At 37.0% G+C, this 21,157-nt stretch overlaps 1 protein-coding gene across 2 annotated transcripts in view; it reads right to left on the reverse strand.

Annotated features, from left to right (window-relative positions):
* Positions 1–21,157, reverse strand: part of LOC108715188 (leucine zipper protein 2-like) — a 204,469-nt gene that overhangs the window by 29,097 nt on the left and 154,215 nt on the right. For both annotated transcript variants that reach the window (XM_018260097.2, XM_041560860.1), the window contains 2 exons: positions 11,553–11,627; positions 7,381–7,542 (listed from right to left, as the gene is read on the reverse strand). In XM_018260097.2, the coding sequence (XP_018115586.1) occupies positions 7,381–7,542; positions 11,553–11,627 (237 nt within the window). The remainder of the gene's footprint in view (positions 1–7,380; positions 7,543–11,552; positions 11,628–21,157) is intronic.

The following is a 21,157-nucleotide window of genomic DNA, read 5'->3' on the forward strand; positions in this document are numbered from 1 at the left end:
AATAAATAAGTGTAAAAAACCCTGAGAGGATTTGATCGGAGTTTTTAACAGAAAATATTGAGATAAATTCAGACTTTGATACATTACCCCCTTAGAGAAGTTCTTATATCTGAATTAGATCTAAATAACTAGTGTGATTTTCTAGGTTGTGGATCACCATAGAGTTTATTTTTATCTTCTGTGCATTACAATGATTTGTCTTTATTTATTCATACCTGCTCTGCTCTGATAAATGACTCAATTAAATGTGTTGTCTTGCTAAACTAATGAAAACACAATAGTTATAACGTTGCTAGAAATTAGCCATGGAGTGCAGTCAGGGTCTGCTGAATAAATCCAAAAACTGACTCTTACTGATTTTACACTTCATTTAATTTGCAGGAAAAGAAAACCTCCATGTTGCATACAGAAATTGCTCTGGAGCCTGTATTCAGATGATACCATATTAACAACAATGATAGCAGAGTTTCTGGAGTCTCAAAATGTGCTAGAAATCACTGATCTTGCCCCAATTATTAATTCCCTGCATAAAATCTGCTCTAGGGAAACTGATCCATCTGCAGTCAAGAAATAAACTGAACAAGTAGCATTTCAGGTAGTAAAAATAAAACAATTTTTAGAGGATTGGCTTATAATAATAAGCAAATGCTTTCTCCGGGCATGGATTCACAGCAAAATTCAGAATTTCACCATCTGTAAAATATTTCGCTAAAATGTGGCAAAAATTTGTTGCAACAAAAATGTTGCCAAGATAAGAAAGATTGAAGCCGAGACAAAAACGTAATTATAAGAAGATCCACCCATTGACTTTCATGCATTAGGGGGCATATTTATCAAGGTTCGAATTTCAAATTTCAAAAACTTTGAATTCAAAAAGACCAACCGAAATGAAGTTGAAGTTTTTTTTGGCGGAATAGGTCCATTCATTCTGAATTAAAAAAAAATACTAATAGTAATGTGTGACTGACCTTGTCTTGTAAACTTATTGAGAGTTGGAGGCACACTGCATATGCATTTTCAGGGCAAAAAAATTCACTCATCACTAGTAAACTTTGATGGATTTAGATGAGAAGAACATTATCACTTTAGTAAATATATCCACAAATGCCAATAAAAACAGAAGGTAGGATGTTCCTGACCTTTCTCGTTTACAACCTACAGGAGATTTTTTGGGGGCATCTAGTGTAACAAATAGTGCACAAGAACACCCGGGCTTCTAAAACTATGCTTCTGTCTGGTGCATGAATCCCTATGGAGATGGAACTTTCACCATACTATGTAAAAAAAATATGGGTACCCAACGGAAATGCAAACAGGGGATGTGACCCTTTTTTATTAGGTCACTGAAGGATCAACAACATTTCAAGGTGTTCCCCTTTTCATGACGCCCCTGAAACATTGTTGATCCTTCAGTGATCTAATAAATACAAGGGGCATCTCCCATGTTTACTTTGCCTAGGAGTGCCAATTAGTGATGGGCGAATTTGCGCGATTCGCTGCCAGCCAATAAATTCGCGAAAAAAACGGACGCCGGCGCCAAAAACGGGCCCGGCATCAAAAACGGGCGACAAAAATGAGACGTCGGCGCCGTTTCGTGAATTTTTTCGCCGTTTCGCGAATTTCGCACGAAATTTGCACATTTTTCGCCGAAACGGCGCAAATTCGCCCATCACTAGTGCCAATACCCACTTTGCATTGGTGGGTTTAGAACCATCATTTCTCCCTTAACTCATAATAAGGTTACAGATATATGAAACCATGGCCATCCCATGCACCCTTCTGTAGTTACACCCAAATCTGACTCTGATTTGCCTTCTGATTGAGCCCACCCAATGCATTGTGGATAACCCAGTTTGGGAACCCCTGATCTATGGTAAGTGAAGAATAATTTGAACCTTTTAATCACTTGAAGCAGGCACTCCAGCAGAAATACAAAACCAGATTCCTTTAATTCATTTTGACGTAACCAGCAAACATTTCTCCTTTTTAAGATGTAAAATATCTTGAGATGTAGCACATTCAGTTCTGAGAGTAACTAAGGGAAAACATTATTATTCAGCAAAGTCTCAATTGTGTTCCAAAAAATAATAAATTGAGACTCTGATATACAGCATCTTAGAGAGGTCTATGCACTCAATTACATGTGTCAGCACTGGCCTCACTTTAAAACAGCATATTTTTTGAGGGGAAAAAAATTGAACATGGAAATGTTACACATCGTGTAAATGTGTGTTTTTTTTTTTTTTAAGCTGCATCAGTAATACTTTGAAGCTGATGTATTTGTGGGTAAAACAAGATTTCTATCCCTGGCAGATTTGCTGCTGCATATCAAAAGGGAAAGATTTAATGAGCATTTTTCTGCAGAGAGTTTTATCATTATGTAAAAAAATACATGTACATAAATAAATAAATAGCCTTTAGAACAAAATGTGTTTTTCTGAACCCAAAGGAAAAAAAAAAACAAAAAAAAAAAAAACAATCATCGTATAAGATTCATGCAAGGTACTTAATAAAACACAAAGTCATTCACGCCATAAAAATAATATCAAAATATTTATGTAGTGTGATATTTCCTGTTTGCAGCTTATAATGGATTCAAAAGCCTCTTCCTTCTAATATGGAGATGTGGAGGTTATGAATGTGCCATGCTAGTTGGTTGTAAAACTATAAATTAAGGAAACATAAGGGAGATGTTTTTCCTAAACTTCACCCAAGGCCGGATCTACACAGCGGTTGCAGTGTCGGACTGGGACACCAGGGGCTCACCCAAAAACCTTTGACCAGGGGCTCACCAATTAATCTTAGACCAGGGGGCCACTCTTAGTAGTATTGTTCTTCCTCTCCTCCCTCAACCTCTATTCTCCTAGTCTCTTTTCTTTACATACTATAATCTATTATTCCATCTATTTAGCCTCTTTGTTCTCATAGAATTTGGGAATAGCCATGAAATATGCCAAATGTCTAGCAGCATGAGGGCCCACTGACACCTTGGCCCACTGGGACTTTTCCTGGTATCCCTGTGGGCCAGTCCGACACTGAGCGGTTGCCCCGAAGCCCACTGACATTCACTGCTTCTGTCCCCTCCACTTTTATTTCATCATCTAGACCGAAGCAATGGGATTAGTGCACAGGCCTTAGGCCCGGGCCTTGGTGGCCTTTCACAATTCTAGGCCTGCCTTCACCAGTTCTTAAAAGTTCATTGGATTACTAAGAAGAGTATAATGTATAAGGGTGTCAATGACATAGGCTAGAGTCCTGTGCGGAAACAAAGCCCTGGACCGGACCCGAACCTACAACCAGCAGCCCGCGGCTCAAACCTGCAAACCACATATTTACCCACTACCGATAGATCTAAGAACAGCACTCAATAGTAAAATCCAGGTCCCACTGAGACACATTCAGTTACATTGAGTAGGAGAAACAACAGCCTGCCAGAAAGCAGTTCCATCCTAAAGTGCTGGCTCTTTCTGAAATCACATGACCAGGCAAAATGACCTGAGATGCACCTACACACCAATATTACAACTAAATACACTTGCTGGTTCAGGAATTAAATTTCATATTGTAGAGTGATTTGCAGTGTAAACATAAAAAAATCATAAAAATCATGACAGAATCCCTTTAAGGTCCAGCATCTGCATCATGACTTTGGAATCTCAACTGTGTGCTGAGACATCATCATCTAGGTACTACTTGCTACTCCTGACACATTATTGACTCATTATATGTACTTTATGAAATGTTGCACCAACCCTGCCTATTGCTACAATGCTTCCCAGTAGATGGAGGAAATGAATTTACTCTGTGTCCATAAATTAATACATTTGATGAATAAGCACTTTGTATGCACACAAGAATGAAATAGGATGAAATGATAAGATGGAATGCAGAAAGAATGATGAAATGATTCGATATCATTCAACTGGAATGAATCCAAAGGAAAATGAAAATGTGTTTTTCCCTGGGTCCCTGTATATGTCAGTAAAAGTATGTATTACAGGGATTATAAATCATTGATGAGAATGCTTCTTACTAGTACCCAGGCATGGATTTGTAGGAAGACCACAAATGCCCGGGCCTAGGGCAGCACAGTTTTGGGGTCTGCATGCCGCTCGACAGAACCACAGTATTTGGAACACCCACCCGGGCCAGTCTACAGGCAGCTCAGTTCTCCCTTTGTTGTGCACAGAGCAGTTGGGAACAGGTTTATGGAGAAACAGATGGAGTGATGTCTGAGAGGCAAAAAATGTTGGGTATGCATGGCCACGAGCCAGAGCAGGGGGGGTGCCTTTCTTTATTGACCAATGGGTGCAACATTTTAAAATCCAGCCATTTTAAAATCTGATTATTGTCTAAATGTGGCTTCATGATATGACACTGTAATATAAACATCAGAAGGGTGGACCTTCTGTTGTTTTTGTCGTCATGATAGAAAAATTGTGTTCAAAGCTTTCAGGTCCAGGTGAAGAACAAAGAGCATAGAGCCAAATTTACCCAAATATTTGCATCTTAATTGGGAAGTTGCCTCTAGAAAAACTCTAGAAAACTATATTTTACAATAGTTTGTTTTAAATGGACCCCCTGCCAGCACTAGGATACTCCCACCGGGAGGGAGAAAGTGACCATGTCAGTCAGAGTGCATTTGAAAATGTGCTTCTGATGTTTGCTCATTATGCGCATGCATGTTCCCCAACATCGGCGCTCATTGTAGGTGACCTAGCACTGGCAATTTTTTAAGGAAAAAAATTACTGTTACCCCCCAACCGGAGGGCGGGCTCTATTAGCCTACATCTTTGGTTTTGTCCAACAAGTGCCCTTTTAATGTTGCTAGATTGGGGGAAGATATTGAAGGACAAGGAGATACCAATAGAATTAGTAGTGTCTGATTAATAGACACAATAGTAAAAATATTACATTGGCTACCATTTTTTTGCTGAAATTAGTTAAATGTAGAAGACTAAATCTAACCATGGCTTTTTCCATTAACATAGGTAAAAACATTTCCTAGCCATTTCTATGAGGCTTATTCACTGATCCACACTTTTAGCTTGAGGGCTATTTGTACCTTCAGCAATGGCACTGGGGTCACATTGGAAGCCTGCTCATCATTGATGAAGTATAACCATGCATCTTTAATTGGATATATGAAGAAGGAGAAGCAGAGAGCCCTTCCCAATATGGAAAATATTAATAAAAACTCATTAAGGTTGTTTTCAAAGGAAAAACAAAAAAACAATATCAATTTAGGCAATAGCACTGGAAGGAACATTTTTTAAAAATGTGTTATTGGGCTTCCTTGTCCTTTAAGAACCTTTCAGCAAACAAAATGTTCATACATTTGCACTATGTATTTTAAAGTACTATAGTTTAATAGCTATGCCTGCATTGAGTTTTTATTGCAAAAGACGTACAAGGGGTTATTTATTAAATTCCGATTTTCTCTGGTCAGAAAAAACTAATTTTTTTGTGTAGAAAAAAAACTAAAATTTTTCAAGATTAATTAAACTCAGATGTTGCTAAAAGTCTGAACCAAAAAGTACTCCAACTCAGACCTGTCAAGTTCATGTAGAAGTCAATGGCAGATGTCCAGTTGATATTCTGATCTGCACTGGGTTTTGTTCAATAATGCGAAGATTTTGTGCATTTGCTTGTCAAATCCAAAAAGGTATGAGATTTCAGACATCAAATCAGAAAAAGTAGCAGTTTTCGGTGACAAATCCAATTAATTTGTACAATTCAGATTTTTTTTTCACAGTTTTATCCCCTACAAAAAAAGAATTTCGGAAAATGTTATGGATAAATTGGGGGGGGGTGCGGATTTGGTCAGATTAGTTTTCAGAAAATAGTGAGAACTTTTTGGATTTTGATAAATAACCCGCACATTGTAAGGTAAGCAAATTTGAAAGGATTTTCATATCACCTTAAGTTTTGCAAAGACATGGGCACTTCTAAATACATAGTTATTAATGTTACAAAGTATTCTTGGAGAACCCAGCAACATGCTTTAGCTGTCATTTTTTTCTTTACAGCTCTCAGCAGCACTAAAAAAACAGAAACAATTTTATAGCAGCATTACATGCCTCAGTACTGACTCTGTGCAAAGTGAGGCAAAGACTAATCTGGCCACCAATGCTACAATGCATAAGGGATAAAATTACTCGAAACAATGCTATAAAGTAAAAAGGTAAATCCACATATTATTCAATTTGTATCACTTGTACGTCATATTTTTGCTTTTTTGGAGGTTTTTTTGCACAAAAAGAACAAAAAATTACTATATATATCTCTAATTAACAAAATAATAAGAAAAAAGCTCATTCATTGAAACTGTGTTGAACAAGGGAAAAGGTTACCGTATATACTCGAGTATAAGCCGAGTTTTTCAGCATCCAAAATGTGCTGAAAAAGTCTACCTCCGCTTATACTCGAGTCAGTGGGCAGTAGTTGAGATTGCAGTCACTTTTAATCATTCCTATACCAACAGTTTGCTTGGGGAGAGACTGCAATATCACACAGCGCCCTCTGTTGGTTATATGAAAGAATAACAGTGACTGCAATATCACACAGTGCATCTGTTGGTTATATGAAAGAATAACAGTGACTGCAATATCACACAGCGCCCTCTGTTGGTTATATGAAAGAATAACAGTGCACCCTCTGTTGGTTATATGAAGGACTAACAGTGACGGCAATATCACACAGCGCCCTCTGTTGGTTATATGAAAGAATAACAGTGACTGCAATATCACACAGCGCCCTCTGTTGGTTATATGAAAGATTAACAGTGATGGCAATATCACACAGCACCCTCTGCACATGGTAGTGGGACAATGCACACAGTAATCCGTTTGGCAATTCTCTGTCACCCTCAACTTTGCAAAGAAGTCCGGTTGATCGCTGGGGGGGGCACTTTGGCAGAATGTGCGCTGCTGGGAGACAGGGCTGTAGTTGTGTCTAGGCTTATACTCGAGTCAATACGTTTTCCCAGTTTTCGTAGGTAAAATTAGGTACCTCGGCTAATACTCGGGTCGGCTTATACTCGAGTATATATGGTACCTCTTTAAATACTCCCTCTTATGAGGCTGTATGCTCAAACACAAACCAACGACACACATACATGTTAGTTTACAATGAACAGAAATCGGCTTGTTCTATACTCTGACAATTCTTCCTGTTATATAAGAACCTACATTTTCCCCTGCCCGGTGATGGTTTAGGTCAATTGATAAGATTCTTTGATAGACCACTTATTAAGGCTACATTTCTACTGGTTCATTATCTTTCTGAAAATATAGTTCTCCTTTAAGGAAGCAGATATTCAAAAATTAAATTTTGCCATATACACAAATGTATCGCTCAAAGGGTAAACTTTGGATGTACCTCTGGTTTTGTTTCTAATGGCACTTTTGAAGTATTTGTTGCTGATGTTGCTGGCCTCTCCCTTAGCTTTGAAGGGAACATGCGTGTGGGAGGAGCTTGATTGCGCAGGACAGAAGACAGGCAGAGTGAAACTGTCTCTTTTAATGCCTTCAGCTGTGACTCCTTTGAAAACAAAAAGTAAGAGATAAGTCAGTAGGAACTCACTGAACGTACTGTGTATACTTATGAAAAACAATGAAGAATACTAATAATTTGCTATTTTTCACTACTAGATACTCTTCCTTTTACCTACTAGTGACACTATGGGGGTTATTTATCAAAATCCAATTTTTTCTGATGTTTTAAATTAAAAAAAGTCTGACCAAACTAGAATCCATGATTTACCCTTATCTATCATTAAAAAAAAACACAAAAAAATAGGATTGGGAAAAACTGTGACTGTCGCACTTTTTGGACTGTCGCGTGAAAAAATACTCATTTTCGGATTTTACGACCGAAAAGTCCAGTTTTTTTGTGAAGTTGCCAGAAAAGCCCAAAATGTTCAGATTATAGTACGAAATCAAGCAGAGACCATAATATCTTCAAATTGTAAATAGAACCTTTTGCCATTGACTGATGGAGTATTTTTTAATTCAGACTTTTGCAGCCTCGGGATATAGTAAATCTCAAAAAATGTACGTTTTTTTCCACTAAAAATATGGATATTCTAGAATTTTTTTTTTGAGTTTTAAGCATTTGGACTTCAATAAATAACCCCCTATGTTCCATATGACACTCACTAGTAACTAGTAAATACTGCACCTCCACGTGGGTGTTTGACTACTCAGTTTTCTCAAATCACCCTAAAATCACACTTGGGGGCAGATTTTTCAAGGGTCGAATTTCGAGTTTATGGGAGTTTCTAAAAACTCCCATCAACTCCCATAAACTCGAAATTCGGAAAAAAAACAACCAATCAAAATGTATTAAAAAAATCTAATTTCTAAGAAACGGGTGAATGGGATCGAGCTGCAAATTCGAATCAATTCAAATCTAATCCAAATCGAATTCGATCTAATTCTAATTTTTCACGACTCCAAATTGATTGTAAGAGGACGCCCATAGGCTACAAAACCAAGTCTCCAGGTTTTAGATGGTGAATAATTGATTTTGAATTCTTAAAGAGACAGAACATGATACATTTCAGAATTCAAATTTTTAATTTTTTTACTGCAAATCTGGACTATTCCCTAGTCGAATTATACTAAACTAAACTCGAAATTCGAATTTAAAAATTAAAATTTTCAATTCGACCCTTGATAAATCTGCCTCTGAGTTTTCTCAAATCATAAGATAAGAGCCTTTTCTCAATAACAAGGAAAACAGCATGACTTCTGTAAAAATGTTTTGCTCTTATTTAAATTTCCAAGTTCAGAGAATAAACTTTTGGCTGAATTTCACGCGTTGGTTTATATATTAGCCAGGAAAGCTGCTGATCAGTGAGTTTTATGATTGTAATGTAAGGTTTCATGACAAGCAGATTCAGAGTAAGGTAAGTGGTTCTTCATGTGTAATCTTAAATGATTTTACAATGGCATATTGCAGATTGAAGTTACTATATCTCTGCTTATTTATTTTGCAGGATCCGGTGCAGGGTAGTGATGGGACTGGTGTTATTTTTTTTTTTAAGAAGTAAGTTGTTCTACGTGAAAAGCACATTCTTCTCATTTGAATGCCAAACAATAAGAATCATTGGAAGGAAATCAAGCGTCACTCCAATATCTTGAGCTTCAGCCAATACGATATTCCACTAAAATTCAGAAATGAAACTTGGATTCCCTCCCAGGATTCCATATTTGTTCATATGCAACGACTACCTTGATTCTGAATATGATGATCAGAAACTTGGTTTCTGTCCCAGAATTCTTGCAATCGTATTAACACAGTAACCATTAATAAATCACTGAGACCTTAGGCAACATTCAGTCAGTTTGGTGTTAACTATTTATTGATCAGTGAGGGGAGTGTTGAATTTAAGAATGTGAGGTCACAATTTGTTATACTAAAGCTAAAAACGAAGGCTAGGGACAAACAGAAGTGCTGATGTAAGCACAAAGTCAGAGACCACCACTTTGTAACAGTATGAGACCTTTAGAACAGATTAGGCAATAATAATTAAAATAAACAAAGTTTGGCTGATTGTGTAAATGGAAGATGCAAAAATTACAGCTTTAGAATTATTTTCCTCTATGACGAAAACTGAGCAGAAATGTTTCTATTTCTAAATACAGCCTTTGGGGCTTTGTACAGAAAGAGTTTGCAATATTAATGAATCAAATATTCTGTACTTAAAAAAATCTCTGCACACAAGTTACTTCTGACTCTGCTGCTGACACTGTATTTACTTCACCCTACCATCAGCCCAATTAATTCCATCCAGGATGTGGCACTTGCAACAGGATCTTGACAAATTGGCAATCTGGGCAGCTAAGTGGCAAATGAGATTCAATGTTGATAAATGTAAAGTCCTGCACCTGGGATGTAACAATATCCACTTATACCCTTAATGGGACTGCACTAGGCAAATCCATAATGGAGACGGAGCTTGGAGTCCTTGTAGATAATAAACTTGTCTGTAGCAAGTAATGCCAGTCAGCAGCATCAAGGGCAAATAAGGTCTTGAGTTGTATTAAATGGGGCAGAGAGCCACGGGAGGAGGGGGTCCCACTGTATAGAGCACTGGTAAGGCCCCATCTAGAATATGCCATACAGTTTTGGTCTCACTCAAACAGGACATTATTGTATTAGAGAGGGTACAGAGAAGGGCAACTAAGCTGGTAAAGGGAAAATCTTAGCTATGAGGAAAGACTGGCCAAATTGGGGATGTTCACTCTGGAGAAGAGGCGCTTAAGGGGAGATATGATAACTATGTATAAATATATAAGGGAATCATATAATAATCTCTCTAATGCTTTATTTACCAGTAGGTCTCTCCAGCTGACACAAGGTCACCCATTCTGACTAGAAGAAAGGGGTGTTACAGGGAGAGCTGGGAAGTGAATCAGGGGTACAGGCTGATACATTAGATAGGTATAAGAAGGGGTTGGATGGTGTTTAGCAAGTGAGGGAATACAGGGATATGGGAGATAGCTCATAGTACAAGTTGATCCAGGGACTGGTCCCATTGCCATTTTGGAGTCAGGAAGGAATTTTTTTTTACCTCTGAGGCAAATTGGAGAGGCTTCAAATGTTTTTTTTTTTGCCTTCCTCTGGATCAACTGGCAGTTAGGCAGATTTAAAAAGTTAAAAGGTTGAACTTGATGGACGTGTGTCTTTTTTCAACCTAACTATGTTACTATGTTACCCTATTAATGAAAAACCTGGGTGCTAACATTTCTTTGCCACCGTACACCTTTTCCTTCTTTGTCTGGTGCAGTGGTTTGTTGAAAAATGTGCATAAGTGGGCAGCTTTTCCTTAATTTAATCTTTTTTAGTTATTCCCCATAATGGTCTAATCTGGGGACAGAAATTAAATAATATGTGAATACAATTTGGTTTGATAACCAGAGTGTAGTTTGCATCATAAACAGGCACATGGGGTTGTCTGAACCTTTCTTAACTACATTAAGGTAAATGAGATGCAAAGCTTGTCAATCCATATTGGTTTAGAATTAGACATTAGTGATTGGCGAATAAATTCGCCAGGAGTGAATTTGTGACGAATTTCTGACACAATTTTGGACACGTGTTGGAAAAGTCGCTTGGGTCAAAACCGTCGCTTGCCAGCATTATTCAGATGCCAATTGACTTTAACGCCAGCGTTAAAATCTACACGAGCGTCAGAACTGAGGCAGGCATCAAAACTGACGCAGGCGTCAAAATTTCCGTTTCACAAATTTCGCTAGAAATGTGAAAATGTTGCGGCCAAGCGGGACATCCCTATTAGACATGAATTTCACATCATTCAGATTCTCAATCCAGCATAAGGTGCAAAGTGCAGCATTTCCCAGGAAGCAAGTGCTTGTTAAATGAGTTCAGCTGTCAGGTAAGTTTGACTGTTTTGTAAGGAGCAATTGTTTGCAAAAAATAGAACTCATTCTTATTGCAAATATATATTTTTTGCTTACTTTAATTACATTCCCCCTATACTGTATTTTTTTTCCTTTTTTTTGACAGTATCATTTCATTCTTACCTTATCAAGGGAAGCTTTTTCCATATCTTCTTTTGCTACGGTTAATTTTTGCTCCAGATCAGTGAGTTGTTGCGCCTGTACAAGAAAATGATAAGAAAATCTTAGACATTCACTGTGGAATTAAATTTCAGAAATAATGACGTTCCAGTCACTGGCATTGTATGACAGACTGCTTTGCTGATTATATGTGGCACTTTATTACAGTAAGAAACCACTGTTAGGGGCAGATTTATCAAGGGGAGAATTAAAAATTGAAATTTTTAAATTAGAATTTTGAGTTTATTTTAGTGTAATTCGATTTGAGTTTAAAAAAAAATTGTACTGTCCCTTCAAGAATTCGAATTCAACTATTCGCCATCTAAAACCGGCTGAATTGGTGTTTTAGCCTATGGGGGACCTCCTACAATTAAAATGGTGTCATTTGAGGGACTTTTGAAAAAAAAATGTAATTTTTTTTGTTGTTGAAAAAAATTAAAATTTTGGGTCGATCCTATTCACCCGAATTTAAAAAATTCAAATTTTTAAATAAATTTAGATTGGTCGGATTTTTTGGGGGGGAATTTCGAGTTTATGGAAGTTTTTATAAATTCCCATAAACTCTAAATTCGACCCTTGATAAATATGCCCCTAAATGTCGATGTAATTTATACCTACTGTATTTAATTTAATTAATTTATACCTATTTAGTTTCATTAATTTAAACCTATACAAACGATTTGTACACTCATAATAGACAAAATAAATGTAGTTAAAAACTACAAATGGGTGTTTGGGGAATACACCTGCCTTGTGTATGATACAATATTTATGCCATAATCTTGCATTGTATGTATGGAAGCAGTATATGTGTGAGATCCCTTGCTAGTGGGTACCATAACAATATGTGCTACAGATTCTCACTGTTATAACTTACTTCACATATAATGGCAGCCACTATATATTCTACAGCTGTATATAATCACCATAAATTCTCCTTGTTATGTCTTTCCCTTCACATCTAAATTAAAATCATTTAATTTTTCATGAGTCCCTAGAATTCGAAGCTGCAGTGTTTGCATTTGAATTAAATTCTTTAAATCAGTTCAAAAATGCATGCCAAAAAATATCAGTATAAAAGCATACATTTTATTCTGCCTTTTTTCTTGAACAACATCCTTATCATGGTTTCACTTTTTCCCCTTGGGTTTCAACTCTTCCCTTTTGACATCTCTAGGTCTTTTTCCATCTCTCTCAGTCTATCAGTCCCTCTTCCCACTATTCCAGGGACAGACAGAGGCAACTTTCTCTCTCAAATACTTATTTGCAACCTTAACCCAAGACTATACTATAATATTAGAATCAGGAAGTTTCAAGAGTCCTGAATAAAACCAATACATGTGAAGAAGGAAATTTGAAGGACCAAAAACAACATGTATTTTCTTAGAGAACTAAAGCTTAACTTACTGATATTAGGGACAGACATACAATATTCTATATATATCTATCTATATATACAGTACTATAAGGGAGTTATTAAACTCCCAATTTATCTGGTCCAGCTATTTGGGGCAAAACTCAATTTTTTTTTGTTTCTGTGCTGGAATTAGCTCGAAAATTCGACTATGTCAGGCTTTTCGGCCAAAAATTCCAATACATTCTGGCTTTTTGGGAAAAAGGCAGAAAAAAATTTGCGATTCAGGAAAAAAACAAAAAAATTGCATGATTCGGGTTTTTGCTTGATTTTATCGAGTTCATCCCTTTGTTTGTTTCAAATTTTTCCATCTGATTTTCACTAATTTTTTGGAATTTTTACCCAAAAACTTCGGGTTATTGCACAAAACCCAGAGGGTGTGGCCACAAAATGGTAAATCTTTTTGTCCCTCTTTCTACTTCCAAAATGTTGGGAGGTATGTATACAGTATGGGTTGACACCACATGTTTGTGCAACAGATTATTTTTTCTAATTTCCTTGATGAAGATGAAAAACTAACCATGTGAATATTAACGTATGTATTTACTCTAGAGTTGAAATTAAAATGATATTTATTCCCCGTATATAGAATTTAATATTAACTTTGCATGACCTTGCTCAGGAACCATAATGGCACTATGCTGGAGGAGGCACTATGAATATTTCCTAGAAAGTTTATTTAATAACTTTCAATTTCTGCATATTTGGTTTTGTTTATTTCTTAAAACAAATTTCTACTCTTCTATTTTTTATTATGGAGCACAGTAGGCATTTTACTTCTGCAGAATATTAACAGCATTGCCTTATTTTTTCTTTTTTAAACCAGAACTCTCACTCATTAATAATTAATTTAATTACCCTCAGGGGGTTAGGTGTTCAACTCATTATGCTTAAACTATGCCAAGGGATTTGGAGCTCCATTTTTAGAACAGCACTGAAACATCTACATCTTATTACCTCCAAGATATAGGAAATCGTCAGAATGATTAATACCCTGCCATTATAGTTCACTTGAAAATTACATTTTTAAATCACTCTTTAAGAAACCTTTGCATGCCCCCAGACCATTTTTTCGATACCGAAAGAGTGCCCCTTATTTATTTAAAGCTAGTTCATAAATTTAAACGGTTATGCATCTATATACCCAAAGACTATCTATAGAAGTATAGAGACTATTACAGTTGGAAATTATTTCATTTTATAATGACAAATCGCCACATTAGTCAGATCAAGGAACCAATGAGCCTATAATATGCTATGGGAATGTTAATGTGGCAGTTAAAGTTTCTCATATTCATGACTTCTGAGTGTCATGGAATGACCAATCAAGATGTTACGAAAGAAGTGCTGCAAAAATAAAATGTCTACATTGAAAACAAAACTGTATTAAAGTGTTAAATAAGAGTTGGGTTGAATGTTGTACATTTCTTCAGGTTTTTTCCATTAAAATGGGAATATATTGTATCATGTAATTTATGTAATTTATAGGGATGGTTCACCTTTAAATTCATTTGAATATGTTATGGAACGTCCTATTCCTGGCAACTTCATTATTTCTGTTTCTGGATTATTTGCCTTCCTCTTCTACACGTTTCCAGATTATAACTAGGGAAAAATTACCACAGAAGCTAAAAAAACATTTTGCCCTGTGAGCTTACATGTTATCATTACTATTCTTACTTTTTATTCCTTATCTGTCTATTAAGGCCATGCATTATTCATAATCCAGTCTCTCATTTTAACCATCACCTGGTTGCTAGGTTAAACATTATCCTAGCAACAAGATAAAATGAAAAACAGTTACAAATATTATTATCTATGTCACACAAAAAGTCAATTAAAGGGTGAACCTTTAAAGCACTAGAAGCAAAACTCCACTATAGAGGTCAGATGACCTCATGTAATTTCCAAAATGTAAAAGTTAAACGTGAACTGTGAATTCCATGCATGTTGCCTTATCTTGATACTGCCAATATATCTGTGTCAGTAATGGGCGAATAAATTCGCCTGTCGCAAATTCACGGCGATTTCCAGAGTTTTGCGAAAACCACCGCGCGTCAACACTATTTAGATGCCCCATTTCCCGCAAACAAAATTTTCGGGAAAGTGTATTAATAAATAAGCCAAAAAAACCTGTGCAGATTTGGTCTGAGTTTTTTTCAGAAAATATTGAGATAAATTCGGACTTTGATAAATAACCCCCTAAGGGCCTCATTACGGGGCCCATTCACTAAGTTCGAGTGAAGGAATAGAAGAAAAAATACTTCAAATTTCGAAGTGTTTTTTTGGCTACTTCGACCATTGAATGGGCTACTTCGACCTTCGACTACGACTTTGAATCGAACGATTCAAACTAAAAATCGTTCGACTATTCGACCATTCGATAGTCGAAGTACTGTCTCTTTAAGAAAAAGAGAAGGTCCCCATAGGCTTGGCTATCTTTTTTTGGTCGAAGGATAATCCTTCGATCGATGGATTAAAATCCTTCGAATCGTTCGATTTGAAGGATTTAATCGTTCGATCGAACGATTATTCCTTCGATCGCTTGATCGAACGAATTGCGCAAAATCCTTCGACTTCGATATCCGAAGTCGAAGGATTTTAATTTGCCAGTTGAATATCGAGGGTTAATTAACCCTCGATATTCGACCATTAATACATCTGCCCCTTAGTAATTAGATTGAGTTTTATGCTATTTGTGCTTTATTTTGTTGTCCAATGGGAAAAATCGTCACCAAGTTAATAAATTAACCGCTAAGGGATTATTCTATTGAAGGGTGAACAGGCAGAGTTGAACTGCTGTACAACACAAAAAAATGTAAATTGCATTCTATGTTTAGATTTTCTAAACTATTCCTTAAATATTAGTTTGTAGGATACTCTGACATGGGTACACATATATAGGTCACCAATTTAAAAATGTAAGGAAATCCTAAGTAACGTTTCTCATTCTGCAACATCAGCACATTCAGAGACTGAGACTGAATTCAAATTACTCGGCTATTCAGTAACATATCTGTCTGTATATTTTAAACGTGTGACTCTTGTATAACCAGCCCAGAGGGACACTGTACATTATAAACACATCATGAATATACTGCAGATATTATTTTTTTTACCATGATGCCATCAAGCTGTATCTATTAATAAGACTGCATTGTATGAATTCACAGTACCATTTGCTTCAATGTCAGATAACTGAAGTATTATTTAATATAAAATTTATTTATTTATTAGAAGTAAATTAATTCCATTTAGCAGAAGAAAGTATATGGATTAAAAACTGTGTAGATTGCTTTCTAGGATGGGTACATTAAGAAATAACTCCCATGTTTCAATGGTGTTACATTCTGCACCCAATATCCAGAACCCAAGCTAAGCTCCCTGGTCTCGGCTCTCACTTCTGCCTTTAACCGCCGCCTTTCACCTCGGGAGAAGCCCTCGGCTAATCGGATGCCGCCAGGTCTTAACAGAGAGAGGAGCAAAGCTAACGGTTCTGGACGAGCAAAGGGGCACGATCGTCTCACCAGGATACTGGAAGGAAGAACCACCACCAGGAACAGGCAGGCCGGGCCAGCACAAGCAGATAGAATGATCAGACAGACCGGAATCAGGATAGAGAGCATAAAATAGTCGGTGGACAGGCAAAGGTTGGATTGAGGAGGTCAGAATAGTCACAGACAGGCAGGATCAGGATTGGAGAGATCAGAGTAGTAAATCAGGCAGGCAAGGGTCAAAAACACAATAGATCAGTCAGAATACAAGTATAAAGCACCCAGGAACAAGGCAAATTGAACCTAACAACGGGCAAGGTCCTGTAATCTAAATGGCCTTTATATACATTTGAATTTCACACCAGATGCGCGCTGGCGTGATGACGAAAGCGCGACTTCGCCTTTAAATGATGAACGTGCACGAGGCGCACACCTTAGAGGAAGCCGGCACAGGAGAAGGAAGCAGCGCAGCGGAGTCCACGATGAAAACGCGGGGGTGGACCCCACTGCCCACTAGGCCACAAGGGTAAGGCTTCCTTACAAATGGAAATGTAATGGAGACAAATATCTTTAAAAAAGTGTAAGTATTTCTGGTATGTTTGGGTGGTGGGAGGTCCGGGTGCTGCGCCTGAACCATAGAGAACACTTTACTTTGTCATTCCACTTTGGAAACACACTCCAGGAACTCCTCAGACACGGTGTAAGATCCAAAAAAAAAACTTTATTTCACATCAATTAACACCTTACGCATTTCGTGACACAAAACATGTAAGGTGTTACTTGATGTGAAATAAAGTTTTCTTCTTGATCTTACACTGTGTTTGACGAGTTCCTGGAGTGCGTTTCCAAAGTCGAATTGCAAAGTAAACTGTTTTATTATAACAGGTTTCCATATATATATATATATATATTTTTTTTTTATTATTGTTATTATTTTTTTTTAATGATATGAGGATACATGATTATTACCTAAATCTTACTACATAAATTGCAGATGGTTTTGTCTGAATACACAGATGTTAAAGCTTTTTTGAATTTTCTTATTAAAATGACAATTATGATATCTTACTTTTAGTCCGGGATTTAGTCCTGTGAAGTTAATATTTTATGCATAATATAGTAGATGGGTCATCATCTAAATTAGGGTATGCCATAATCCTTAAAGCCACTTGAGGCACTTGTGGAAAATTATAAATTGGATTTTTCAGTTCATTAAAGCTGTAATAACATTTTTATAGCTTAGGGCTGCTTTACGAAACATACGCAACAAATTGCTCATGGCATGAGTTAATCCTCATAACAATCACACCCCAGCTCTATTTTTGATTTGTGGATGTATTTATTTTTAATGTTTTCGCCGTGAAGCCGTGATCTGATGAGGCTAGAAGCAATTCAAACTTATGAAAGAACGAGTTTTCTTTTGAAACAGGTTGTTTTAGTATTACCATTTGTTTGTTTTGGGAAATTGGTTTAAGCTTATTTTGACAAATGAGGCCATACATTTCATTTATTGTGAAACGGCACCTAGTCGAAGTTAATGTTTAGATAAACAAGAAATTGGCTATATTGCCACCATTTTAACATATGAATTTTTTAGTTGATTATCTCTACATTTAACTAGAGGTGTATGAAGAGTATTCAAGAGAGAAAGACAATAGAGATCATCAGGCCACAACATGTTGAGCCAACCCAAGCCCAATGTTTAAATGAAGTTTGTTCCATCTAAAGGTGGCCATACACGGGCCGATAAACGGGCTTCACCGGGCTTCACCGATCGAGATCTGGCCGAAAGTCGGCCAGATCTCGATCGGATGGGACAAAAAATCCCGTCCGCATCTATTCGTTGAAGCGGTCCCGCGATCTGACCGCCCGTTAGGCATCGTTAGGATCCGATCATTCTGCCCTACGGCCCACGATCGGATCAGCCCGATATTGCCCACCTCAAGGTGGGCATATCGGAGGGAGATCCGCTCGTTTGGCGACATTGCCAAACGAGCAGATCTCTCAGTGTATGGGCACCTTAAGTTACTAAGCCCCTCAACAAAACCTTTTTATAGCCTCAATTGAATCCAGTGTTGTACTGGGATGTCAGGGGTCCACCAGAAAACCTTCGACTATAGGCCCATTCTGCAAACTATTTATCTTCTTGCTCTACCCACACAACCTCTTTATTCATCAAGTCTCTTTTCTATATCTTCTATAATGTATTATTTTATCTTATGTCCCTTATCCAAAAACCGGTTATCCAGAAAGCTCAGAAATACAGAAAGGTCATCTCTTATAGACTCCATTTTATCCAAATAATCCACATTTTTAAAAAAGATTTCCTTTTTTTCTGTGATAATACAACAGTACTTTGTACTTGGTCCCAACTAGTGATGGGTGAATTTCCGTCGTCTTGCTTTGCCGAAAAATGTGTGAATTTTGCGCAAAATTCGCAAAACGGCGAAAAATTTGCAACACGCCACCGGCGTCTCGTTTTTGAAAAAAAATTTTGCCGGCGGCAAAAAAAATGGATGCCGGCGCCAAAAACAGGCGCCGGCGTAAAAAAAAAATGGGCGCCGGCGTTTTGTGAATTTATTCGCTGGCGGGGAATCGCGCAAATTCGCCGCGAATTTGGGCCTGCCGAATAAATTCGCCTATCACTAGTCCCAACTAAGATATAATTAATCCTTATTGGGGATTGGATATACATTCAAAAATTTTTACTGACGCACACTGGATTTAGTATCAAAAATATATTCTTATGTTTATTGGTCAACGTTTTGACTTAACACAAGGACATCTTCTTCTAAATCCAAAGTGCATCACTAAAACAATTTTTTGTATGTATATTTGAACTGGTTTGGGAAATATGGTGGAGATTTCCAATCTGACTGGCACTTGGTCAACTAAGTACAAGGAGGCCTGCTGGGTATTTTTCTTCCGTATAGGGATCAAAACCAGCCTATTGGATTTATTTAAAGTTTACATCATTTCCTAGTAGACTGGAGGTATGAAGATCTGAATCATGGAAAAATCCATTATCCGGAAAACCCCAGGTCCTGAGCATTCTGGATAAAGTGTCCCATACCTGTACTGCTCTTTAATCACATTACATATTGCACAAATTTACTGGGAGAAGTAATATAGTTTTAAGGAAACATGTTTATATATAATTTCGTTGTTGACAGAATAGAAGAGAGTGAAATAAAGTGAAAAGCATAAGACTTTTCCTAAGGATGTCCGTAGGCAGTTTCTTTGTAATGATAAATAATGTCTACAGAATAAAGGAAAGCGCATATTGTGTAATATTCTCTTACAATAATCTTAAACCGCTTTAATACTAAATAAACTACATTTCAGGTCAGTGAAAAGAGGATTATTACCCTTCTTTTATAAAGATGAATTAGATCAAATGTGGGACCTCACTCTGACAGACTGATTCCGGGTGAAACCTACTTGTGTGTTTTTTATTTGGCCTTCAGCAAGTTATTTACAATACTAGTTAATAAGATGTGCAGAAAATGGCACTTAAATACAATATATTGTGTATTTTATATTGGCACAAAACATACATTTAGATATGTAGCTCCCTCCCAACTGGCATAAAAATACACACCTCCTTAAGGGAGAACTAAACACTAAACATTAATATGGCTAAAAATGGCATATTTTCTATAGTGAACTTATTGCACGAGGCTAAAGTTTGACCTTGTCAATAGCAGCAATGATCCAGGACTTCAAACTTGTCACAGGGGGTCACCATCTTGGAAAGTGTCTGTGACACTCACATGCTCAGTGGGCTCTGATTGGCTGTTGAGAAGCTAAGCTTAGGGCTCGTCACTAATTATCCAGCAGAAAAGAAGGTTTGTGTTATGAACAGAGTCCCAAACCCAGAACTTTAAATATTAGAACTTCACACCGACCACAATGAGTTGGTAATTAAATGACGTTCAAAAGGCTATCTGCACTACAATTTGGCTTAATTTACTAAAAAATTGTACGTGTGGGAAAAATCTCGACAAAACTTTGAATTGAATATTGCCACTTTTTTAAATAGTGGCCCAAAAACCTTGATTTCTACAAGTTTTCAAATGAAAATCGTACATGACTTTGATAGTTTATAGCTGGAGTATTTTTGGATTCGGATATTAAGCAGCTTTATAGCATAATAAATCAATAATTAAGTTTCTTTTTGTTCCTTAAAAATCCTTTTCCCGATAATGGATATTTCCGTAATTTGGATCTTCATATTTTAAGTGGGTTATTTATTAAAGTCTGAATGCCAAAAGCTCGGCATTCAGAGTTTTTTTGCTATAAAATAATAATTTTTCGGAATTTATTAAACCCTGAGGGTGGAAAAAGTCAGAGTAAAAAGTACTCCAACTCAGACCTGCTGAGTTTATGTAGAAGTCAATGGGAGAAGGATATCCTGATCTGTACTAGGTTTTGTGCAATAATCTGCAGATTTCATGGTCTGCGGACAAAGATCCGAAAAAATCTGAGTTTTCTGGCGGAAAATCCGTATGATTCGTTTTTAGGGATGTCGCGGACTGTTCGCCGGCGAACTTGTTCGCGCGAACATCGGCTGTTCGCGTCCGCCGCAAGTTCGCGAACGTCGCGCAACGTTCGCCAATAGACGTTCGCGTCAAAATCGTTCGACCATTCGATCGCTAAAA

This window comes from Xenopus laevis, chromosome 4S, assembly GCF_017654675.1.
Source record: "Xenopus laevis strain J_2021 chromosome 4S, Xenopus_laevis_v10.1, whole genome shotgun sequence".
Lineage (NCBI taxonomy): Eukaryota > Metazoa > Chordata > Amphibia > Anura > Pipidae > Xenopus > Xenopus laevis.